The sequence below is a fragment of the Cibotium barometz genome, chromosome 62 (assembly GCF_041138505.1).
Source record: "Cibotium barometz isolate CiBa-2024 chromosome 62, ASM4113850v1, whole genome shotgun sequence".
NCBI lineage: Eukaryota > Viridiplantae > Streptophyta > Polypodiopsida > Cyatheales > Cibotiaceae > Cibotium > Cibotium barometz.
Genome location: NC_141107.1, coordinates 8,713,707 through 8,740,209, shown reverse-complemented (window position 1 = coordinate 8,740,209; position 26,503 = coordinate 8,713,707). Strand labels below are relative to the sequence as shown.

At 44.4% G+C, this 26,503-nt stretch overlaps 1 protein-coding gene across 3 annotated transcripts; it reads left to right on the top strand.

Moving 5' to 3' along the window:
* The first annotated feature begins 281 nt into the window (after positions 1–281).
* Positions 282–26,394, top strand: LOC147604113 (uncharacterized). Of its 3 annotated transcripts, none has more exons than XM_086795621.1 (5): positions 282–438; positions 1,218–1,336; positions 24,828–24,909; positions 25,032–25,138; positions 25,267–25,754. In XM_086795621.1, the coding sequence occupies exons 1-5, from the start codon at positions 397–399 to the stop codon at positions 25,469–25,471; spliced, it is 555 nt and encodes a 184-aa protein (XP_086651747.1). In that variant the 5' UTR covers positions 282–396; the 3' UTR covers positions 25,472–25,754. The 3 variants fall into 3 exon arrangements, with proteins under 3 accessions (XP_086651747.1, XP_086651748.1, XP_086651746.1); XM_086795622.1 differs by lacking the exons at positions 282–438; positions 25,267–25,754 and adding exons at positions 523–659; positions 25,830–26,394; XM_086795620.1 differs by lacking the exon at positions 282–438 and adding an exon at positions 542–659 and having other exon boundaries at positions 25,267–25,756.
* Positions 26,395–26,503: the final 109 nt, after the last annotated feature.

The window sequence follows — 26,503 nt, the reverse complement described above, 5'->3', positions numbered from 1 at the left end:
AAACCATTTTGAGAAGACATTAAGGAAAATCATGCAAGAACACAACCAAAAAAACCATGATACGACACATGTCACACAACAAAAAAAAACCATGATACGACACATGTCATTGAGCGCATCGTAATTAATTAATTGATTGCAACCATAAAACGTTGTGGGTACTTATTTTGTGCTAGTGTAGTGGTCTTTTGCACAGTTTATACTAGTTTCTATTTTGGTTAACTAAGCTTCAATTTTTGTCTCCAAAAAACCACTACGATAAGCTTTAAGCTCAAACCTTGTAGTGTGAAATAGCAGACACCATTCTAGACTACTCCAATTCCACGTGGATTTTCGTCGCACACATGTTTATATACCTAGTTAAATTACAGAGTAATTTTCTGAGAGTGGCCGGCTATGGCGAAACGAGAGTACTCCAACGGACTTCAGCACTTGAAGGTGTGTGGTTCTCTCTGTGATTCTGCGAATTTCTTTCACTACTGAACCAATTGCGCTTCAAAAGGGTTTCCTTAAACTCGCAGTCATGTAAGCCTGCTTGTGAAACAGCTCAGTCCATGTGGGATTAAATGCGTTTTAGGGCACGTGGATTGTTGGCCTACTGGCGCATGATGATTCATCCACCCGTGGGGTGCCTAGCGATGGCTTCATTTCTGCGATGGGTGGGTATTAGTAGCTGCTTGCAGTAATGGTTGTTGGTGGTTGGGGATTCAGCACAGTACCATTAATCGAATGCAGTCTGCAAGATGAAACTGACGTAGCCTCCAGGAGGCATCACCTGTTGGCTGTCCAAGCTCTACAGGATGATGGAGGTGACATGACATCCCTGTTAGGTGGGGCAAATGGATTGTGCAACGATACCAGCTTGTCTGCGCATCGTATGATGCAGATTGCATCTTCACAACAAGGGGCCTGGGAACCCACAGTCTCTGTAGCCACCAGTAGTATGTATGGTAGGGGCATGGTTGCATTTCAATAGCCAAGAACGGTAGGTAAGATATGTGGTCTAGTTTATGTACGACTTAGATGTGCGGTCCAATAAGACTCTTCCTTCGAAGCATCTAAACTGCTTAGCGAAAAGGCTTTCTAGAAACCTCTTTTTGTCTATAGTTGTTGACCCTAACTCCTTGCAAATTGGCCCTTAGAGCCTCCCCTTTAGGATATTTCAAAGTTAACCAAACATGGGACTAACATAGTGTTTGACTGATTCCTCCTTCCAGTTCATGCAAAGAGCACAGCAGAGAGAGGAAGCTGTGAAGAAAGCAGAAGAGGAAGCAGTAGCAGCTGATGATAGTCATTGGGTTGCACCTTCCAGTGCAGCGGCTTCAGGAAGAAGATGGTAGGCCTATTTAATGTCATTATCCACAGAATGTGCAAGGACATGAGAGCGTGTTTGTGCATGTATGTGCTCCCCAGTGTGCCTGTCCTTGTACTCGTGGGTGTACTTGGTGCCAAATTGCAGATCTCACATGGGTGAGTTGTTGGATGAGTTGAGAGAGAGAGAATCACATTTGTTGTATGTATGTGTAAGTAGGGTTTGATTTGACTTAATCAAGACAACAACACATGATCCAAATATAGAATCGTTATAGATGTAGATTATGTGTATGTGTGCGGTGTGTGCGCGCTGTACTCAACACTAGGGGCCGAAGAAGGGCCCCTTCCTGTCTTGGTTTCTTTATTTTAGAAATGGAATTTCTCTTACATAGCCGTGGATATGCTGTGATTTGGGGCTACTCCGACCAACACCTCTTCATCGACTTGAACCAGTTTTATTTGGTTGTTTTCACTCCCTTGTGGAGAAATCTGGCCTGTCACGCCCGTGACACTTGTACAAATATAAATACTCCAAGAAATGCAAAAAGTATTGAGGAGGGGGGGGGGGGGGCGGTCCTTTCCGGCCCCAGTGCTGGTGTCATTTATATTTTCAATATTTCCAATATTTGTGTTGCTGATGTTGTTTCCATTGTTTAATAACTGTTAAATTAAGTGTTCTAAATATGTGTATATTGTCTTCCGATCTGTAGGCCTCCTGTAGGGGAGCAGTCACATTGGTATCAGAGCCCGGTCGTCTCTCTCTTTCTCAAGTGGAGACACGGAGTTTTGAGATCGGAAGCAAGCACGAACACTTAATTCAATGGACAGCCAAGGCAACCCATTGGAAGTGCCGAATTCGAGGGGCCAATCAAGTGCTTCACCGGATTCCGATACATTGCATGGAAGGCATAAGCTTCTTGAGAGAGTCTATGACAGTGCATACATGGGACAGCCATCACGTGGTAAAGAACCCATGCACGAGGAAGAGCCCAATGCATTGAGGGCTAAGTTGGAGCACATGAAGAGGCTCTTGCAGGAAAAAGAGCAAGAGCTGAAATTCTTGCATGGAGACCCTCATGTATAAAGTGTCATAGAAGCCAAGAAAGCTGATGCAATGGTGGACATGACTTTTGAGTCTATGGCTCGAGAAGAAGGCAAGAAGCCAAGGGAGCTAGCACTCTCTTTTCTTATCCGCAAGGGTGACCTTAAAGAGGGAGAGGATGGACAGCTTATGTTCAAGAATCCACCCCGTTTGTCACATGCACTCTGCACTCAGTGCATGGTGACAAGATGGCTCATCATCAGAAGTGCAACAGTTGTACAGTTTTAGAACCCAATAGGATAATATTTGTCGTACGCCGTGACTAATATTTGTTGTACGCCGTGACCCCATTGTACATCCTCAGTCCAGGATAAGTCAGCCACGTGCTACGTAGGTCATTCCTCAGTCTTAGTGGGTCAGTCAATCAGTCAAGTCTCTTAACCCACTTGGAGAGAATCATTCATGCATGTAGAGTCAGTAGAAGCCTTAGGGTTTGCATCAGAAAGCACTCTGCATCCTGCATTATTCATATGCTTGTGCATCATTTAGAACATCCCAGAAGTCTTAGGGAATTTACTAGGATTTATCTGGTATTTTTTCCATATTTAATAGTATTTATTTAGCATTATTTGCATTATTGGGCATTTATAAATATAAACTTTATTAAATGACCAACCTCCAGTTAGTATAAATAGGCTTGCATAGAGCCTCTTTTCTCATTCAAGTCTTCATTGTGCTAAGAGCTCTCCTCCTCAGCCCTAGGAGCATCCTTGCCTTCAGCCCTAGACTAATCCAGCCCTTGGAGCTCATAAGCTTGCTTCTCCAGCCTTGAGAACCCTTGCTTCAGTCAGCCCTAGGCGCCTGCTATCAGCCTCCAATCAGCCTGTTTTCAGCATCAAAGAAGCCCTGATTCAGTCCTCTACAGTCTCTAATTCAGCATACTGTCAAGCCTCAGTTCAACGCTAGCAATTAGCCTGCAGCCAGCCTGCGTTTTCTGTCCTGCAGCAGTAACTTCATGCGTTTCAGTCCAGCAGCAGAATACCTCTGCGTTTTCTGTCCCAAAACCTCTGTGTTTCAGTCCATCAACACCCCTACAGGCCTGCGTTTCTGTCCACAGCAGGTTCCAGCCCTGAATCAACAGTCTACAGCAGTTTCCAGCCCTGAATCTGCAGTTCGCATCAGTGTCCAGCCTTCTGTGCATCATCCATACATGCAACAGTCATCTGGTGAAGGTAACACAGCATTCATAAGTGTTTTCAGCATTCTAACATAGTGTAGAACAGTCCACCTTCTTCTTCTCTCAGCCTCAGGTGTGCAGCCCTTCCTCATGCCCTTGGGAAGAGTGCATAGGCTCGAGATTAGGTCATCGAGGTGTTTCTACAGCAGTGTACAGATCAGCCACTCTCCGATCCTCCGAGATCTTGCGTTTGGCTTATCTACAGTCCACAGTCATTCTCTCTAAAGAAATAAAGCAAATACTATCTCGTTATTGGGATAGGGGGCCCTTCAGTGGGTAATTCGGGACCCAATCTGGTGTACAGTTATCATCTATCTCTCTCTCATCTCTTTAAAGTTTGAAGTATTGAAATGGATTGCTAAACTCACGAAACTCAGGATACAGAAGACGGTGTGAGCATTTGTGTGACAGGATCTTCCAATACAAAGACTTCCGCTGCATATCACATTGGTATCAGATTCAGATACTCCACACACACCGTATCCTAGCGTGGGGGCATCCTTGGATGGTTAGATTGCGTTCCGGCACGACCACCGACTTCAGCATCATGTCTACAGGAGAGAGTACTCATCAGCCGGAAGACGTCTCCCCCGAAGGAGACCTCGTTCTTCCGCCTACAGCAGACACCATAGCTCTTCTTAGAGCTCAGAACCAGCTGCTCATGGAACGTCTCCAACTCTTGGAGGAAACAGCAACACGTCCTTCTACACCTCCAGCAGCACCCGACTACATCTCCCTCTTCTTTCAGATGAAACAACAAAGGAGAGAGGACGAGGCCCGAAGGAGAAGAGAAAAAGAAGAAAGACGGGACTATGAGGAAGCCCAACGCAGGATCGACGAAGACCGGCGTCAGGCTGAACTCGCCGCTCGGGAACACCAATGTGAGCTTGATCGAGAACGTATGTTACTCGAACACCAATGGGAAAAGGAGGCCATACACTTGAGGTATCAGCAGCTCTCCTCAGTCTCCCCAGTCATAGGTGTCACCAGCCAACAGCCCGCAGCAGCATCAACCACCATCATTCGCAGTCAACCAAATTTCAGTAAGTATGATGGTAAGTGTGATCATTCTTCAGTTAATCAATTTATTCATCAGTTAAATGCTCATTTTCCTTTAGCTAGGATCACAGACCCACAAGACAAAGTCCACTTAGCGGCTCCCCATCTCACTGGTGAGGCAGTCACTTGGTGGCAGCATTGGTCTAGTATTCATACAGACCAGGCCACTAGTGTCACAGCCTTTGACTGGGACATCTTTGTCCATGACCTGAAGACCAGATTTCTCCTGCCCCAGTACATGACCGGTCTGAAGGACGAGTTCTATGGACTCAGACAGAACGGATCCCCAGTGCTTCAGTTTTCCGGTAAGGTTATTACTTTAGCACAGCAGTTAGGGTTATCCGAGCAGGCCAAGATGGAGCAATTCATTCGTGGATTGGACTCTAACATTCGGTTCACAGTTCGTAACTTTGAACCAAGTACATATGACCGGGCTCTGACTCTCGCTCAGAATGAAGAAATGAAGATGAACGGAGGCAAGCCCAAGCAGTCATCTCAGCCCAGTACCAAACCCCAACAAGGGAAGGGCAATTCGTCTTCTAAAGACACTAAGACAGACAACAGTCCTAGCTCTAGTTCAGGGGGTAAGGAATCCAAGCCTAAGAAGACCCTTGAGAAAACGGCTCAAGCAAGCATCACCGGAGGCTATCTTCCTCCAGAGGAGCAAAGACAATATCAGTCAGAAAACAGATGTTTTTTCTGTCATACCATTGGGCATGGTAAGAAGGATTGTCCAAAAAGGCAAACGGAGCAAGCCTCCAAAGAGCCTTCTGCCACAGTTGCCGCAGTATCCCCCGCTCCTCCAAACCCGCCTGCTATCACCAATGCGGTTCAGATCTTACCTTCTATGCATTCCATGCCATCCGTGGTATTTGATGCTAAGCAGGAGGGTGAGAGCGATGCTGCTCAGAAAAGCCTCATCCGAGCTTATGGCTCTGCCAAAGGCCGACAGTTCATAATCCTTTTTGACATGGGCAGTTCTGAGGATGCCATCTCTCCCCAGTTGGCTACCAACATGAGCTGTACCTTAGTGCCCTATCATTTGGAGGTAGACGGGTTTACACCTGGTCTCCGCACCCACATCTCTCAGAAGGCACAACAGTTTTCTTTTCAACTTCAAAAGGCCTCATTCCATCGGGATTTCATCGTCTCTCCTCTTTTGGGATGTGACATGATCTTAGGAATCCAGTGGTTTCGTCAGTATGAACCTATTCCCAATTGGGGGCAGGACACCTTTATTATCTCTAAAGGTTTTCCTGAGCCTGTCACGATTCGGGGGGATAGGAGCATTCTTGGCGTTCTTATGATTTCTCATCTCCAGGCCCGGCGAGCTATGTGCAAGGGAGCAGAAGGAGCATTAATTTATGCTTAGACAGCTTCTATCTCATCAATAACTGCTGTCTCATCATCTTCAGTCCCTCAGTTAGCAGAACCTCCTAGCAAGTTTCCCTCTTGTCTTTCCAAGACTTTCAAGGGCAAGCTAGAACAGCAGTTAGTTCTCAAACATTTGAAACATGTTCCTTATGGACACATTTTCACAGTCACCACCACAGACCACCAAGCACTTAAGTGGCTCCCGACGATGCCAAGTGCCCAGTGGAGTGCTCAGCACACTAGACAGGGTCAGCTCTTCCACCAGGTTGGAGGAATGATCAAGTACATCCCTGGTCAACATAACCCAGTAGCAGATGTTCTTAGTAGAAAGACCAGCATCCCGACCAGTCAGGAGTCTACCATTCTCAACATCTCTGGAAAAGACTTAGAAGATCAGTATGTCGATTCCGCAGAGTTTGGTACTCAACCCAGTTTGGCCCTCAATTTTGAGCCTGGCCATCATTCAGTTCATAGACAGGCATGTAAGTTTAGACGAGATATCCACTTCAAGGAAGGGGATTGGGTCTCTCAGTGCATCATGAAACAAAGATTGAAACAAGTGGGTAAACATTGTCCCAAGCTTTCATTCCGTAGTTTTGGCCCTTTTCCAATAGTTAAGAAGATAAGTGATGTCTCAATGAAGTTAAAGTTGCCTGCGAGTTGGACAATGCATGATGTTTTCCATGTTTCTTGGCTAAAACCATATGTTGGTCCATAAGGGTTTGATGTTTCAGATGAATAGCAGCCAGACGTGGTAGACGAGGCAGAAGTGATTGAGCCTGAGCAGATCCTTCTTCATCGATGGAAGCATGGTTCCGGTCGACGGATTCGTCAGTTCTATACGAAATTCCAAGATCGAGGCACCCACGAAGCCGTATGGCTCGACAAGGAGTTCTTCCAGGAGTACCCCCAGTTATTGGCGGACTACTTGAAAGCCATGAACCTGCCGCCAAGCTAATCAGGAGGGAATGTCACATGCACTCTGCACTCAGTGCATGGTGACAAGATGGCTCATCATCAGAAGTGCAATAGTTGTACAGTTTTAGAACCCAATAGGATAATATCTGTCGTACGCTGTGACCCCATTGCACATCCTCAGTCCAGGATAAGTCAGGCACGAGCTACGTAGGTCATTCCTCAGCCTTAGTGGGTCAGTCAGTCAGTCAAGTCCCTTAACCCACTTGGAGAGAATCATTCATGCATGTAGAGTCAGTAGAAGCCTTAGGGTTTGCATCAGAAAGCACTCTGCATCCTGCATAATATGCATTCATATGCTTGTGCATCATTTAGAACATCCCAGAAGTCTTAGGGAATTTACTAGGATTTATCTGGTATTTTTTTCATATTTAATAGTATTTATTTAGCATTATTTGCATTATTGGGCATTTATAAATATAAACTTTATTAAATGACCAACCTCCAGTTAGTATAAATAGGCTTGCATAGAGCCTCTTTTCTCATTCAAGTCTTCATTGTGCTAAGAGCTCTCCTCCTCAGCCCTAGGAGCATCCTTGCCTTCAGCCCTAGACTAATCCAGCCCTTGGAGCTCATAAGCTTGCTTCTCCAGCCTTGAGAACCCTTGCTTCAGTCAGCCCTAGGCGCCTGCTATCAGCCTCCAATCAGCCTGTTTTCAGCATCAAAGCAGCCCTGATTCAGTCCTCTACAGTCTCTAATTCAGCATACTGTCAAGCCTCAGTTCAACGCCAGCAATCAGGCCTGCGTTTTCTGTCCCGCAGCAGTAACTTCATGCGTTTCAGTCCAGCAGCAGAATACCTCTGCGTTTTCTGTCCCAAATGTTGGAATATGTGATCAATGTCATGGCCTAAGGTTAAGGCACACAATGAAATGTAAAAGGACCATGTAATATGAAGAGAATCTAGGTGAATGAAGGGTAAACTCCCACTTGGAATAGGCGAGTTTCGGAAGATGCTCTGGAGGCTATATTCTAGGGAGCCATGTGGGGGGAGATGGCCTTGGATGCCCTTGATGATATATAAGCAATGATGTCACTCAACCTTGTACACTTTGGCTATAAAATGATGGCCCTCCTAATGAGAAAAACACGAATTTCTATGCTATGTGAAGCTCCTCATTATGCTGCCATTGTGTTCTCTTAATCCTTGATTAAGTGCTAGTTAATTACCTTTTTGCTCATGTGACCACCATGGTTTATCTTGAACCACCATAGCTCATTTATCATCCCTTGCTCACATTAAGCTTGCATTATCACTCATTATGCTTTTCCCAACATGGTATCAGAGCCTTGGTTATCCTTAGGCATAGTAATTAACCACATTAATCATATTTCTCATTTTTGCAAGCTTTCCATTAAAGCTCCAACTCACCCGCTGCTGGTTTTTTGCTTCATACGAGCTCTATAGTCCATCAAATCACAAGCTTTTTGATTCAAAAGAAAGCTAGCAGCCGGCTCCATCGACGCCTAGCTCTATGTGAGCTCCCACGCACTCTACGCGGCGCAATCAACTCTGCAACAGCACGCTTCTTTCTAGCGAAATTCGTCTAATTCGCGGTGTACGGTGAATGGTTTGCTAATTCCTCTTGTGAGCATAACATTGATGCTATGAAGCCCCCACGTGTTGATTTTCATGAGCAATGGTCCACTGTAGCTGCTGTTTGAACTAATTTATCAGTAGCAGTACATGTTGTGTTGCAGAGAAGATTTCCAGAGATTGAAGCAGCATCTTGACATGTTTGAGTGCTGAGTTTAAAGCCAACACCTTGGTTTTCACTTGGTTTAAAGCATTTTATGTTTCTCATTTGGGAAGAGCTTCGTTCAATTGCTCAAAGCTCACTCTGTTTTTTGGGGCAGTTTTCCCTCTTTGAATTAATCACCTCCACTAATCATCATGTACTTAATAGTAATTATCTATTGAGATGACATTTTAATATGCATATTGAGTTGAATACCTCTTTGCAATCATGCCTTCGGATGCGGAATCATCTAATGAAGCTTATATCAAGAAATCATTGAAACCCAAAAGCAAAATTAGAAAATCTAGGATGAAAATCAAGTCTAGGCCCAGTTATTATTACTATGCAAAGGCTTATGGGTTTGGGGAATTCTTGAGTAATATCATGCATCTGTATGGTGAAGGGGGATTCTAGCTTTTAATACTTTGCATTGTTCAATTCCAATCATGGAGTCAACTTACATATCATCCTCTTTCATCAAGAAATTCAACGGTCATGACTTCCACACTTGGCAAGTCAAAATGAGGTTCTTACTAATAAAAGAAGGAGTTTGGGGCATAGTCAATGGTACTATACCTAAACCTTCCACACGAGAAGGAGAAGTCTCTTGGCAAACCAAGGATGAGAAAGCATTAGCTCTCATTGCCCTTGGAGTTGAAGATAGTTATATACATTACATTGGTAATGGAACATCTTCACAAATTGCTTGGAATTCATTGGATAAATCCTTTGGTGCTCAAGGCCTCCACAGCAAAATCAGTCTCAAAGTAGACTTTTACAGTCTAAAGTTCAAGGTTGATGAGACACTTGCGTCTCACATCAACACCATGAAGAGCTTGATGGCCCAGCTCGAAGCCATCAATGAACCAGTCAAGGAGAGTGATGCCATAGCCATCCTCCTAAAGTCAATGCCATCCGAGTATGATACACTCATGCCGACCTTAAAGTACATGCAGGATCCCACTTTGGAGGGAATAGAGAGTGTTCTCTTGGAAGAAGAGAAGAAGTTGAAAGGTAGGGCCATTGATCTTGTCTCAACCCAGGCATACCTTGTTCAAAAGCAAGCTGACAAACCACTTCAATGTACACATTGTGGAAGGACAGGCCATCTTCTCAAGAATTGCTACCACAAAGACGAGCCAAAGCGAATGTGCACCAAATGTGGAAAGCCAGGTCACCTCGCAGACAAATGCTACACCAACCAGGCAAATATGGCAAGCACTTCAAATGATTCCGAAGAAGCAATTCAAGCATGTAACAATGTTACTACCTCTTTTGATGAAGCGGTAGATGCAGATTGGGCTTTCTAAAGCCAACAATGTTTATGCCCTCTCTTACCCAAATGTTTATGTATGGACACCTCTAACCACCAATGATGTAGGTTATGTGTTATTTTTATGATGCCCACAATATCTCTCAGTAGGCCATGTAGCCCTCAAGGGGGGATTGATGGGGAGTTGGGTCTCCATGACCAACAAATGATGATGATGCCCATGGATATGATGATGATGATGCTATGATGATGATGGGGTATGGGAGAGGAATGTTTTCATGTAGGAATGTTTTCATGTCATGCTATTTTCTTTTCGCAATGTAGAAGCCATGCTGTAACGCGCGGAAGCTCTGGGTAGTCTTCTTTCAGCCCTAAACACTCTTGAAAACCTTCTGATGCAAAAACGCACCATCTGATGCAAAAACGCAGGTAGAGAGAGAGTAGAGAGAGAGAGTGAGAAGTGCTGGAATTTCAGTATATCTATTGTACAAAAAGGGTACATGTCTTTGCAGCCCTTGGCTGCCCTCTTAAAAAAGGTGATAACACACCCAAAACTTGCCCTAGACTAGGATCCTAATGACTCTCACCCCTAGTGGGTGGAATCACTAAAACAAAGAGCAAGGGAGGCTATTTATAGCCCTTGGACAGAATGGGGAACTGGCCGACTGCTGGTCGGCCAGTTAATAAATCATTAATATCCAATAAATGCAGCCAGACTGGATCTCTTGATGCGCCTGCTGCCAGCACCTTCTGCCCTGCAGCCGACAGCCTTTTGGTACTGCTGATGTCAGCCTCCATGCAGCCGACAGCCCTTCTGATCCATCTTTGCTCCAAGTCCTGCTCCATGTCCATCTTCTACTGGTTCATAGTCTTTATCTGCTTGCCCCTTTTGGATTTAGTCTTGAGAAGGTCCATGGCATTGCTGATGCACATGACACATGCTCCCTATGAGCTATGCTAACTTCTTTTATGTACTGTAGAGCTATACTCCTTATGAGTTAAGCTTCTTTTCTTTCATGTAATGTTTGGATCAAAAGAGGGCAATATACCATGCCATGATCAAGGGAGGGTGTTGGAATATGTGATCAATGTCATGGCCTAAGGTTAAGGCACACAATGAAATGTAAAAGGACCATGTAATATGAAGAGAATCTAGGTGAATGAAGGGTAAACCCCCACTTGGAATAGGCGAGTTTCAGAAGATGCTCTGGAGGCTATATTCTAGGGAGGGGGGAGATGGCCTTGGATGCCCTTGATGATATATAAGCAATGATGTCACTCAACCTTGTACACTTTGGCTATAAAATGATGGCCCTCCTAATGAGAAAAACACGAATTTCTATGCTATGTGAAGCTCCTCATTATGCTGCCATTGTGTTCCCTTAATCCTTGATTAAGTGCTAGTTAATTACCTTTTTGCTCATGTGACCACCATGGTTTATCTTGAACCACCATAGCTCATTTATCATCCCTTGCTCACATTAAGCTTGCATTATCACTCATTATGCTTTTCCCAACACCAAAACCTCTGCGTTTCAGTCCATCAACACCCCTACAGGCCTGCGTTTCTGTCCACAGCAGTTTCCAGCTCTGAATCAACAGTCTACAGTAGTTTCCAGCCCTGAATTTGCAGTTTGCATCAGTCTCCAGCCTTCTGTGCATCATCCATACATGCAGTAGTCATCTGGTGAAGGTAACACAGCATTCATAAGTGTTTTCAGCATTCTAACATAGTGTAGAACAGTCCACCTTCTTCTTCTCTCAGCCTCAGGTGTGCAGCCCTTCCTCATGCCCTTGGGAAGAGTGCATAGGCTCGAGATCAGGTCATCGAGGTGTTTCTACAGCAGTGTACAGATCAGCCACTCTCCGATCCTCTGAGATCTTGCATTTGGCTTATCTACAGTCCACAGTCATTCTCTCTAAAGAAATAAAGCAAATACTATCTCGTTATCGGGATAGGGGGTCCTTCAGTGGGTAATTCGGGACCCAATCTGGTGTACAGTTATCATCTATCTCTCTCTCATCTCTTTAAAGTTTGAAGTATTGAAATGGATTGCTAAACTCACGAAACTCAGGATACAGAAGACGGTGTGAGCATTTGTGTGACAGGATCTTCCAATACAAAGACTTCCGCTGCATATCACACCGTTTGCAGCGTGGAGACCTTGCCTCTCAAAGGTTGAGATCATACTTGCATAAAGAAGAAGTTTCAGTCACCTCCCGCCATGCATCCACTCCTCAGGGCACAGGAGGAAACAGATTTATGCATGCTTTAATGTTTATAAGCTAATGTGTTCACACGCATTTTAAAAAGGAGTTGGACATTTTCTTTTGAGGGTGCCCAAAGTGTTAATTTGATTTAAGGTTTTATAACCTTTAAAAATAAAGGCCTTTGCATGGAACCTTTTTGGAAATTATCCACATGTGGGGTTGGTGGCTTTTCCTTCCTCCTTCACGCTTGGTACCCGCCTCCTTACGACTGCTGTACCCACCTCCTTGCTCCTGCTCTACCCACCTAAGGAGCTGCTGTACCTGCCCCCTACCTGTCTGTACTGTACTGGCTTTGCAGCCTTGCTGGACCCGCCTCCCTGTACGAGCTGTACCCGCCCACCTGAAAGTGTTGTACCTCCTGGCTGCCTACGTGTACCTGCAAAACAGTGTTGCTGTCTTCTTGTACCAGATGTGCTGGTTGCCCCTGATGTACCTGGTTGTACCTGGCTATAGTACTTGGTGTACCTGCTGCTCAGTTGTACCTAGCTGTACCCACCTGTAGTACTTGATGTACATGTTGTACCTGACAGTACCTGCCTGCTGAACCCACTATACCAGCTGTACAAACAGTACCTGCACGTGTGAAGCATTTAATGTACTTGGTGTATCTGCTGCAAAGTACAGAACCCGAATATTAATTGGCTAGCTGTACCTGCACACATGTGAAGTTCTTGACGTGCTTGATTGTACCTGCTACAAATTGTACCGGATGTATCTGGATTGTACCTGCTACAAATTGTACCGGTTGTATCTGGATTGTACTCACTGTACCAGGTGCTCTCATATTTTTCTCATTTGTGTAAATCTGAAATTTGCTAATTTAAATTCAAAGAATGCTTTAAGTTGTGTAGTGCAAGAGCATGGCATGTATATGCTAACCATGTTCATGAAATTCTTCCTGGTATGGCTAGTATATTTCCCTGTGTGGTGTTGTTAACCGCGCTCTCAGAGCTTCTGAGAGCCAGTGAAGGTTTGACTCACCAGGGAATTTGGGAGCAAAGCATCATTGGGGAGAACCAGGCCACGTTCCCTCCGCGGTGTACTCCTTGGTCTACGTTAGTACGGACGTGCCTGTTGGTGCACGGTCCCGGAAGACCACTGAAAGGCACGTGTACACCCAGTGAAGGTGGGAATGAGCCTGTGATTTGGGGCTACTCCGACCAACACCTCGTCATCGACTTGAATTAGTTTTATTTGGTTGTTTTTACTCCCTTGTGGAGAAATCTGGCCTGTCAGGCCCGTGACACTTGTACAAATATAAATACTCCAAGAAATACAAAAAGTATTGAGGTGGGGGCCGGCCTTTTCCGGCCCCAGTGTTGGTGTCATTTATATTTTCAGTATTTCCAATATTTGTGTTGCTGATGTTGTTTCCATTGTTTAATAACAGTTAAATTAAGTGTTCTAAATATGTGTATGTTGTCTTCCGATCTGTAGGCCTCCTGACATTGAGACTCCAACTTAGCAAAGACCTTACCTTTCATCTCATTCATGATACAAACTAGAGAGTAAGGGTTAACATTGCGCAGTGGACGACGTAAATCTGCCCCATGGTTCCCAAAGTCTTTCCACATGCTCATTACCACTAAAACCATTGGTACCTCCAAAGGAGGGCGGCAATAAGGCAAGGGCTACCTTGAGAAGTCATAGGCCCACCGAGATAATAACTCCTTATCTCCCTTAGTTTGGATCATCAAGAGTTCCAATCTTAGGGTAAGGCATTGGGAGCTAATGCTAAGTAAGCCTACATATGCAAAGAGAGTATCTTGGGAAGAGGATTAAGAGAATCGAGAGGGTGATAGTGACACAAGAATGCTCAAAAGCTCAATTGTAGAGGCTTCACTCGTTGATTTGAAAGGGAGAGGAGGGCTCCTTTATAGATGGAAAAGTGACCCCCTCTCACCTTGTTACAAGTTACAATTGTAGAATCCCTCCAAGATCTTTGACTAAAGATACTTGCATGAGACAACATTGTAGCCAAGTTGGCATCTATGTCGCCTTTTCACTTTACAAATGTCAAAAGGCTCCTCATCCATGTAGGATTTCTAGAAGAATCTTTCCTAATTATGCACCTACACACTTCTCCACATGCCTTTCACATGCTAGCTTGTGGCAAATAGCATTTAAATATTACAAAGGTGAGCCATGCATACATTTAGGTCCACTTTTATTTTCCACGTTACTCACCTATACAACCATACCAAAGCATTTATAGAACATACTTGGTATTTACAATGGTCACATCCACACATTACACAAACTTTAGGAAATGCAAAATATTGATGAGAGACGCCGTCGGGGTAGCCGCCAAGCTGCCGCCATGATGTCATTTTATTACGGGCCCACCGTAATCTTCTTGGACAAGCTTCCATCTTATTACCATTGCAAAGCCACAAAACCATATACAAAGTTGAAAATAAAAAATATTATTTTTTCATGTCACATCTTCCCTCCCCCCTCCCCCCCCCCCCCCCCCCCCAGCAGATCCCCATGCTTGTCTTGGAGGTCTGCTGGCCATGGTGTCCTAGGATAAAAGATTTTTAGCCGATACTCATTGACACGTCCTAGAACCTTCTGGTCATTTGCATCTTCCAAAAGATAGGTGTTGTTTCTAAACTTCTGCTTTATTCTGAAGGGGCCTTCCCAGCGTCGAAGAAGCTTCTTATCTAACCGCTTCTCCACACGGCCGACAAACCGCATAACCAAGCTTCCCTCCTTGAGTTCTGGCTTCTTCTTCTTTTTTGTCAAAGTGTCATGCCTTGCCTTACGCCGTTGTTATGCTGCCTCTAAATTTTGAAGTGCCTGAAGCCGCTTTTCATCCAAGGTCTCAAGTTGTATCAAGCGTTGGGCATGAGTTTCTTCTTCATTGTTCACGCGTGCAAAAGATATGCGGAGACTTGTGATTTCCAATTCTATTGGCAAAATAGCCTCCACCCCATAAACTAGCTGAAAAGGTGTGAAACCAAAGGAGATCTTGTGAGTGGTCCTATAAGCCCATAGGACCTCTGGTAAATGCACATCCCACTTTCGCTTCATAGTATCCACTAGCTTAGACAAAGTTTCACAATGCAAACCATTAGTCTTTTCCACTAAACCATTGCATTGAGGATAATAAGGAGTTGACATAGCATGATTTATTCTCAATTTCTGCATCAAAGATTCAATCAATTCATTCCTAAAAGATCTCCCCCGTCTGTAAGAATCTCTAATGGACACCCAAATCGGGCACATATGTACTCCCTAAGAAATAATGACACAGTCCCTGCTTTATTATTGATTGTGGCCTTTGGTTCTGCCCATCTCGTTGCATAATCTATGGCCACCAATATGTAATACTTCCCATGTGAGGATCGAGGAAGTGGACCCACAAAATCTAATCCCCACTTTTTAAATGGACCATATGCTGAAATGGGATTTAAAGGTCCAGGAGTCAATTGTTTGCGACCATATGCTTGGCACACTTCACTGCTTCGACACCAATCATAGACATCTTTGCTAAGTTGAGGCCAGTAATACCCAGTGTTGAGGATCCTACGAGTTGTGCTAGCTGAGGCAAAGTGACCTGAACATTCATGACATAATTCCATAATCCTTTTAGATTCTTCCAAGCTCACTGCCCTTCTAAGAATCTTATCCTTACCTTGCGTGGAGAGAATGTCACCTAGAATCGTGTAAGGCCGAGCTTTCCTTATAAGCCTTTGCTTCTGCTGAGAGTTTAATCCAAGAGAAAAGTGGCCTTCATCCAAGTAATGCTGAACATCTTGGAGCTCTGGCTAACTTGTATCCATCAATGCAAGAATAGCCACCTTTAAAGAAGCTAAAGTTTTAGTAGCCAACTCATTAGCCTTTTGATTATCTTTCCTGTTAACATGTACAAATTTGCAAAACTCAAAAGCTTCTTTTAACTCCATTGTCCTTTTACATTCTTGCAAATTAGGACTCCTTGCTTTGTATTTTCCTTTCATTTGCCTAATGACCAGTTGGGAGTTCCCTTTAACCTCTACTTCCTTCACACCCTCCTTCAAGCAATCTTCCAATCTATAAATCAATGCATTATACTCCGCCACATTATTTGACATAGCTTCTGGAAATTCCTTACCTTTTGTCCATACCTCCTTTACTTCTGGGTCAAATAAAATTATCCCCACGGCCCCACATTACCTAGAGGGGCTAAAGGCTCCATCAAAATGCATAGTGAAAGCAGTTGGTGGTGTTTGCAAATCTTCACATACCTCTTCCTTTGTCCCTGTTCCTTGTTGCTCTTTCTTACCTGTAAGCAAATCTGCAAGAGAGGCCCTAGTGGTGCTTTCTGTAATGAAACTGAAAGAGAATTCTTGAAGCTCGCAAAGCCACTGGGCAAACTTCCCTATAGGGTTGGGTTTGCGAACCAAGAATTGTAAATAAGGCTGAGATATAAGGAAGAAGAAAGGGCGAGGTAGTAAGTATGATCTAAACTTCTTCACTGCAAAAACAAGAGACAACCCTTCTTTTTCCATTTCACCATACCTCTCCTCGGTATCAGTGAGTTGTCGGCTTGCATAATACACCGGTTGCATGTGTCCTTGCTTCCCCTTTTGTAAGAGTATAGCTCCCACTGAATGTGATGAGACACTTGGATTTACATAAAAGTCCTCCCTCCACCTAGGAGGCTGCACAATTGGACTCTGGCTCATGCATTCCAGTTTATTCAGGCTCCCATTGGAAGGAAACATTTTTCTTTGTCAACAGGTTTATGGGATACATCTTTTCAAAGAACATGTCAACAAAGCACTGGTAGTACTTTGTCTTACCCAAAATCCTTCTTACCTCCCTTACATTGGTTGGTGGTGGGAGAGCCAAAATTGCTTGCACTTTCTCACGATCCATTTCTATGCCTTCCTCTGAGATGATATGTCCTAAGAGAACCACCTTTTTACGGGCTAAGCGACATTTTCCAGGATTAAGATACCCTTTTGCATCATCGACACTTTGCAAAGCCAACCTCAATTTTTCCAAATGATCCATGCGGCTCGAATAAATGCAAAAATCATCCGAAGACCCTTATAAACTTTCCCAAGTAGGGTGCAAATACCTGACTCATGAATCGTTGGAAAGTTGCGGGTGCATTGGTCAAGCCGAATGGCATTACTTTATAGGCATACACTCCCCAGGGGGTGACAAATGAGGTTTTTCTTTGATCTTCTTCACAAATTCGGATTTGAAAGTATCCAGAGTATCCATCACATACTGAATACAACTCATGGCCTGCAACCTGATTCAAAATCTCATCTTGAAAATGGTAGAGGAAAATAATCCCTCTTTGTTTATGCATTTAAAGGACGGAAGTCCGCACATACACGCCATTTTCCACCCTTTTTTGGAGTGACCACAACTGGAGAAATCCATTCTGAATTCTCTACAGGAAAGATGACCCATAGTTACCTCTCTTTTAAGCACCTCTGCTTGCACCACTCCCAATCGCCCGAGTCGCTGTACTACTGGCTTGCTTTGGGGTTAGAGGTCAATTTTGTTCTCCACTACTAAGGTAACTTGGCGTACTTGTGAGTAGCTATTTGCAAAAAGATTAGGAAATCCATCTAACATTTTCAAGTAATCCTCCCTTTCATTACCTGTTATGGACTCATCAAGAAGAAGTTCACTTTGTCGAAGAAGACTAGTGAGGTCCACACCGTCTTTCAAGATCATGGTTGAAGAATATTCTCCTTCCAAGGTTTTGTCTCTTTCAGTGTCCCCCCGATCTATTCCGAGGCAAAGACCAAATGCAACTCCTTCCACCTCTCCTTCTGAGAGATGGAAATCTCTGAGCTACCACTTGTCTCCTCATCGCGGATGACTCCACTCTGAACTTTCAAAAGTTGAGGATTCATCTCTTATCATTCCTTTGCGCTGACTCTTGATGTTGTACGATACCTTCCTGCTGCCCCCTTGAAGAATGTGATCACCTATCTCCCATTTTTGAACTGCCTTCACTTTCCATGGCCTTCCCAAAATCAAAGGATAAGCCCTAGCATCAGGCTTGGTAGGAATCACCTAAAAAGTAGCAGGCACAGAAATTCCACAAACATCTACTTCCAAATCTCTTACTACTCCTAGGGTTTTCACCCTAGTTATATGCAAGTTTGATGCGATATGGAAAATTAGCAAAGAATAGCTTCAAACCCACATCCTTTATTGTCTTCTCACTCATTACATTGATAGAAGCACCCCCATCAATGTATGCATTAGATATGGATTGCCCATCTATGATGACATCGACTACTGGAACATCATCTCCTACATCAATGTCCACCTTCTGAGCTGTAGGAGTCTCATCACCCTTCTTCTTCTTTCTCTTTCCTTCTCTTGTGCTTGCTAAACTCCCATTCTTTTGGAGAAAGCTGATCCAATTGTAGAAGCAAAGCATTTGGCGGCTCCACTAACCCAAACGTCTCCTTCATTGCCTTGGTTAGCTCTTCCTAATCCTTTTGAGAATTTTCTGGCAAGCCTTCATACCATGCCAAAGCTGCACCTTCCAAGAAATCAAGAAGTATCTCTGCTCGCTGCTCTAATGACCAACTTGCTATCCTACATGCTCAACTAAACTCTCGCAGGTAGGCCCTTGGATCTTCTCCTTCACCTCCGTGGAATACTAGAATGTTAAGCATCTTTGCCACCTGGTATGGTGAGTACAATCCAGATACAACCGGTACAATTTGTAGCAGGTACAATCAAGCACGTCAGGAACTTCACGTGTGCAGGTACAGCTAGCCAATTAATATTCGGGTTCTGTACTTTGCAGCAGATACACCAAGTACATTAAATGCTTCACACGTGCAGGACTGTTTGTACAGCTGGTATAGTGGGTTCAGCAGGCAGGTACTGTCAGGTACAACATGTACATCAAGTACTACAGGTGGGTACAGCTAGGTACAGCTGAGCAGCAGGTACACCAAGTACTATAGCCAGGTACAGCCAGGTACATCAGGGGCAACCAGCACATCTGGTACAAGAAGGCAGCAACACTGTTTTGCAGGTACACGTAGGCAGCCAGGAGGTACAACACTTTCAGGTGGGCGGGTACAGCTCGTACAGGGAGGCGGGTCCAGCAGGGCTGCAAAGCCAGTACAGTACAGACAGGTAGGGGGCAGGTACAGCAGCTCCTTAGGTGGGTAGAGCAGGAGCAAGGAGGTGGGTACAGCAGCCGTAAGGAGGCGGGTACCAAGCGTGAAGGAGGAAGGAAAAGCCACCAACCCCACTCGTGGATAATCTCCAAAAAGGTTCCATGCAAAAGCCCTTATTTTTAAAGGTTATAAAACCTTAAATCAAATTAACACTTTGGGCACCCTCAAAAGAAAATGTCCAGCTCCTTTTTAAAATGCGTGTGAACACATTAGCTTATAAACATTAAAGTTAACCATAGTTTATGAATTTTACCTTTTAAAAAGGCCAAAATGAAAATACTTACTACCTGTTCACACGCCACACTACCAAGTCAGCAAACAGCATTCCTCGGTACAGTGGGGGCGTCCCCGTCCAGTGTACTGGCACGGCATAGCAGGCAGACACACGCAAACAAGTCATGCAAAAACAAATTTATGCATGCAGGCATAAATGCATGTATACAAATAATGGACGAAATCTCCCTACCATGAAACTTGTACAAGAGGTTCCTGACGGGCACAAAACTGGCGTGACAAATATAATAAATGTCTTGGTCTTCCTATGGAGTGACAGTCCCATAGGTAAGACACCATCCTGGCCATACACGGGTGGCACCAACAGGCACCCGTCCATACAGCACGAAGCAAATCACACACGGGTGGCACAAAACTGGTTCCCGTCCATGTGACGTAGCACTGGTCGCACACGGGTGGCACTGATCTGGCTCCCGTCCATGTGACACCATAAAACTGGCCCTTTCACATGGGACACTGGCCTGGCCCCATGTGAACATGGCACAAATCTGGCCGCTCTATGGAGTGACAGTCCCATAGAAGTGGCTCCAGAAATGGAGATGGACCAAATGGTGACACTCAAATGCAAAGAGGAATGCAGTTTTGGTGGTTCTAATCCCTACTTTCTATTGGTAATTACTCTTTTCTTGGGTGATCTTTTTTAAAATTGTTTATATGGTTAGAAATCTCTTTCAATACTCTTTCCATACGTGTAATCAATTTTTCCATCTCATGTTAAAATGATGATCAAAATCTCTCCCATAATTGCTAGCTTAAAGTCGTTTTTCTTGCACAGCTTTCTATGCCGTTAGTAAAATGCCCATACTTTCCGCTTGGTTATCCATTTTCGAAAGTTTTTAGATAGGCGCGAAGCTCTCTTCGAGCTCTACGCATCTATGTAGTCTAATTTGAGTGCAGCGATAAGGATTGCAAACAACAATTCTCTGTGTTTTGCTGTTTTTTTTTTTGCATTTTTGGTCATCCCTCTCCTTAATCACAATTAATTCCTCTTAATCATCTTGCCCATGTGAAACCCCATGTATTTAAATCATTTGTAACCTATTTCTACTACCATTTACTTCCCAATGTTGCGTCCGAATCGCCCAATACGTCCAAATGAGCCATATCAATACACCCCTTTCAGCTCTATTCACATAGTGCTAAGCCGAAAGATTTTCTTCCAGCAGAGACTTGCCCTTGCTTTTGGGGCTGATCGGTTAGCCCAAATTAATGCTTCTCCTGAGCCATTTCTATTTCCATCTATGGATTACAACCTTACTTTCAATGTCTATATCTTTGTTTTACTCTAGGGAGATAGGAAGTGAGATTGTCTCTTGTCCTCAGTTAGCACCAAAATGTCTTCTTTCTTCTTCAACACCGGATCTTAAGAAGTGACCGAAATAAACCCCCAATTTTGTGTCACAGTACCAACATGGTATCAGAGCCCGAAGCCATGGCCCATCATTGCTGCGTTTTTTTTCTGAATACTGCTTGGATGTCCCACGTGCATGCCTGCTTGAGACATCATCATCATTATACGTTTTTCGCATGCGCCTCTCCATCATGATGCAGTCCATATAGCTGCCTCTTTGCGGATCAGCCAGCAGCTCCTACATTGACTTTGCATTTTCTGAACTGGGCGTCATCTGCCTCAGAAAACGCCGCTGCAACCTCCTCTTTGACCTATCCGCCAATCGCCACCTCTGCCTGCTGTCTTTGGCAGTCTGCTGGCAACCTGTCAACGAGATTCTGTTCCTACGATTTTTGTGGGATGCGTTATTGTTGTGCTGCACAGCAGCAAGTACTCTACACAGCTCGTGCGTTTTGGGCGTTCAACCTCCTTTGACTCGGCTACTCCTACCTCGGCTGATCTGCCTGCCCATCACCTTTCTTCTACTGCACGAGAGGCTTGCGTTTTTTTGTCCGTGTTTCTTTTCAGAGCCCAGCCAACATCAATCTGGTGTTCCACGACGACTTCTACTGCTTCCACCAGCCACCCCTCCCACTGTGCGCCTGGCTAGCCCTGCTGCTAGTTGGCCTTCTTCGGAGTCTTTTGGAGGCTGCATTTTCCTCCACAGCAGCTTTGGCTGCGTTTTATGTTTGACAGCACCTGCTTCTCAGCTGCTTTTTTTCTGGCCTACCTCTTCTGCAGCAGCGGTTTCTTTCACCTTCAGCAAAACAAGCAACAAGCCCACGAGGTAACCCTCATCAACCAAACATAAGAAAAAAAAAACGCAGCTTCGAAACCTTTCACGTGCGTTTTTAATTAAGGATAATCTTTTGAGCCCTTTATCGCGTGTGAGATCCATGGGTCGAGGGCACTACATCTCTTCTGCTTTGGGGTCGTGTGCTTCATCAATGATTGCTTCAGCTGCATCATCTACATCCACGCTTGAGCTCCAAACTCAAGTGTCCATCACCTTGAGAACCATGCTTGGACCCCAAGTCTCTTTGGCTTGGAAACGACGTCGAAAGAAGATGCTACTCTTCACCAACATATGTTCGAGGGGGGGATCTTGATCTCTCCATAATTATCTATTTCCTATTTTATGTTGAGTCAAGGGTTCTCTGCCTGGGTAGTCCCCCAAAATCTGAGTTATTTATCTTTTGGATTATGTAATGCCTTATTTCTATAAAAGGCTCCTCTCCATCATACGCTTTTTGCCCTTGCTTTAGGCGAGGGGGGGTTGTTTTGGTATATCGATGTAGGTTGTCTTTGTTGCCCAAGGCAGGACTTGGCCTTTGAGTTTTTCGCCAAGATCATGCTTGTTAAGCCTTTGAGCCACACTTTGTTAAGCCTCTGAGCCTTCTGTGCCATGCTCACGGCCTCTGAGCCACGCTTACTGGCCTTTGAATCTGAAGCGGGAAACATATCTTGTGTCTGGTAGTGTTGGTGTACGGGACTATTGAAGGCAATGCATGCAACTCCACCATCACTCTGAAGGGGGGTTTGTTGGATAGTCTGGAGTCTAGTCTAGTGTCCTTTGTGGTGTGAACATCCTCTAGGTGTGAACACCCCTTATTTAGGTTTAGGGTCAAAAGACAAAGGCTTTAGTGCCTATAAAAGCATGTACTTGGGTCCTTCATTCTTGCATATGCGTACCATTCAAGTTGTGTAATCTCTCTTTCACACTTGAGCTCTCTCTCTCTCTCTCTCTTTTTCACACACTTCACCATGATGATGATATTTCATCCTCCATAGCTCCTTGTGTGATCTTGTGGGTACCAACACCAATCGGGTGTACCGTGTCTTTAATGTGATTCTCCTCTCTCTCCCTCCCTCTCTCTCTCTTGCACTCTTACTTCCGCTACATTGTGCACTCGTTAGGAACCAAGGTGCTGAATATTCATTATTTGATGTATAATCCTGTTTGTAAGCTTCGACATGTGACAGTGGTATTAGAGCTTTATCTTTTGGTAAAGAGATTCAACCAAGAAAAAAAGAAGTTTTTTTTTTCTAGCTTGTGTGGTTGGTTTTCAGACACCGGTTTCACTCCCATTCCGATGTGACTCTTGTCCCTCGAAGGACGGACGGTTTCTAGCCTCCGGAAGCGATTGGAAACATCTCCCATACACATAGTGATGGTATTGTTGCGGGCAGGGAAAAACTTGACGACTTCTACTATGGCAAGTTCCAACGATGAGAGAGAACACAACATCCTAGTAGAAACTGTTTCTTCAATAGCGATCGCTTACAGAAACAGGTCATTAGTGATGACACGAACAAATGTAGGCATGTACAACTTCTATACAGGCCTTGGAGAAAAGGATACCTCTTCAAGAATCCTTGACACCCCTTCCTCCACACCCCCCCCCCTCCCTTTCCTGCGGCCCTCCTTCACCAGTCGTCACCGAGATCCCTTCCCAGACCCCTTCCGAGATCCAGGCTGCGGCTATCTCCATTGAGGAGTTCACACAGAATTCCCGTGTGTTACATGAATTGCAAGTACGGGAGGTAGAGCTTCGAACACAGGTGGCAGCCTGCGCCAGCACACTAGAGGTTCAACGTCGACACGTGGAGCACGAGCGATACCTTGCAGTTCTCGACGCAAGGACAGTACCCCCGTGACTTCTTCGACTCATCTTCACGAGAAGGTGAATTTCAAAAGTGGCTTGGTCTAGAGCACCTTTTTCTTGGGGGCTAAGAACTCATGTTAGTCCTGGTTTGCACGTGCTTCTCTCATGCGTTGGGTCTCTTCCCGATGACGTCTCTCTGTGGCCACTAAGTGAACACGTCCGTCAGATTTCCATATTTCCATATAAATGATATGAAACAGTTCTTACTGACAACTCCAAGTCGATGCTGTATACAATCTTCGTAACTTCACTTGTACACTACCAAAGCAGTGCCTCCTGTTGGTGCTTTTCTTGTAGCCACAAACAGTGCCTCCCATTTGTAGCCCCAAGGACTCAAAAAGGATTATGAAATCATTGAGGCTTGTCCTAGAAGCAAACCGAGCACAACTAGCCTTGCTTGTGGCTCCCTGTACTGCTGATGTGGCAGGCTGTACAGCTGATGCTGTGGTAACTGTACAAATGATGATGTGGCAGCCATACAGGTCTCTGCATTGCTGCTTGATGCCTCTGTACATCCGCATCTTCTGTTACTACTGTTTTTGATGGCCATAAGGCCACACATGTGCTGCTATAGTCTGTGCAGCTCATACGGATGGTGTCAGCAGTCTGTACAGGTCAGTGCTGCTGGTTGTACAGAGATGCCTGCTGTCCGCATAGCTGCGGCTGTTGTGGCTGCTTCTAGGGTTGGCCATTCAGCCCATACAAGGGCTCCTCTTTGCTTTGGGATATATTTATGTCCCACAATGGAGAGGGAGCTTCGGAGAATGGCGACCAACCAATAACGATGATCCCTTCTTGATTTGCCATATTTTATATTTCCACTTTTGCTTTCCATAGTCACATTGTTGCTTTTTATTGTGTTTTTTGCTTTGTTAATACTGCAACAATTTGTGAGTGCATAGAATAACAGCCACTTGCATCTTTGGGATTTTTGCACGTCCACAAATTCAAGAGACATTCTCATGCAAATTGTTTTTGAATTGCATGCATGCGTGTTTATGCACGGGATCTTAACGAATTTTTCTTCCTTGACAGTGTTGTCATTATGGAAGGAGATCCAAAACCAGGCGCTTGGTTGGGGAGAATGTCCTTTCAAAATTGCAATGCATCCATTGATGTATGGGCTTTTGTTACGGTGGCCATTGTCTTTATGAGTAACTTACAACGATGTCGCTTTCATGTGATGATTATTTCCATATGAAAGCTATAATCAAGGGGATGTGTTTTCATGGCATGTAGAAACTCGTGGAAGAGGCTGAGGCAACACACAAGAGGAGGTTTTCAGCGGCTAAGGAGAGAGCGGAGGCAGCCTGTGCTGCTACAAATGAATCACTGAGGGAAGCAAGGTAACTTCAATTTTCAATCCTTGAGCTTGGGACACGTGTGAGGGAGAAAAGGGAAGTTAAATTAGCTTTCCATAAGTTGACCACACAAACATGACCTCATTAATGATGTGGGTCACGGGTGGATCTAGAAACGAGGATGATAGGACTGAATTGACCATGGAGGATGCGAAAGATCTTCAGAATAAGAAGCCAAAAATAGGTGGCGTGCAAAACTCACCTGCTGGTGTTGGTGGATCGGAGATGCGACGTCAGGGCAGAAATGATAACAAGCCCTGGCAAGGTTGGAGGGGTCAGGGTGATTACAGGCTTTTGAAACCTCCAGTTAAACAATGAAGAGCTAGGGTATGAACTTCTACATGTGCCCATGGGTTTATGGGAACAGGTGATATGCAGTTGGCTGGCAAAACAGCATGCAAAGTCTATGCCCAGTAAGCCCTTGCAGTAATCGTCATTTGTATGGAACAAAGATAGAGGATGGAGCTTCATCTGGGTTTGGGGGAGGCTAATGATCTTCAGTGTTGAAATTGGTCAATTTATCTATATTTCATAAGGTGGTACATATTGGCATGCCTTTTTTTGTTTTTTTTTGTTTTTGCACATGCCAGGTGATCGATCACAGACAAGATTAATATATTTCATGTTCAGTTTATTTTGTTCAACTCTTATGTTGAAGATGGTGGAATTTTGATAGGTTTCAGGTTGAAAGCATGGGCCTGTAATCGGACCATGCACAGAGAATTTATATATGGGAGGGGCGAGCTTCTCTCTGATTTGGCTTGAATATAGCCTACAAAATCCTAGTATGTTATGCATATTCTATAAGACATCAAGTCCGCAACCAGTCTACTATTCCTACACAATCATGACCACCTCACGTCACCTCTTTACACATCACTCTACATATGAATTCTCCAAATATGGAGGATGCAGTCCAATATCATGGAAATGGAGAGGCCATGCAATGCTGCATGGCTCCTCTCCATTATTTTTTTGCACCGATTTCAATATAGCAGTGCATACCACTGCTCAATAACAGGAGCTAGGCTGCTTGAAGAAACACTGTTGTGTGTTAGTAATAAGATTGAGAGAGTAACCAATGCATTTAGGCTGCAATAGTTGGAAGGTCCAGTGCTTTGATTTGAAACGAGGTCAAATCTATGTATAAATTTTTTATCTATGAAGAAAAGGACTGTTGAAGGGGATTCCTCTTGCTAATCAGCAAATTAGTATGTTGAGGTATGATGAGGTGTCATCCACCCCGAGAACAGTGGGCTGATGTGATGCTTTTTGCTAATCAGCTCTCTCCCCCTAGAAGTTCTCTCTGTCTCTCTCATGCATGTGCACACACACTAATTTTCTTTTCTA

What these genes read in the sequence shown, in the direction of transcription:
- LOC147604113 (XM_086795620.1), top strand. Translation starts at nt 567, where the DNA reads ATGCGTTTTAGGGCACGTGGATTGTTGGCCTACTGGCGCATGATGATT. An exon ending in GCGGCTTCAGGAAGAAGATG is followed by an intron (nt 1,337 to 24,827) that starts GTAGGCCTATTT and finishes CTTCCTTGACAG; the next exon opens with TGTTGTCATTATGGAAGGAG. An exon ending in GAATCACTGAGGGAAGCAAG is followed by an intron (nt 25,139 to 25,266) that starts GTAACTTCAATT and finishes GGGTGGATCTAG; the next exon opens with AAACGAGGATGATAGGACTG.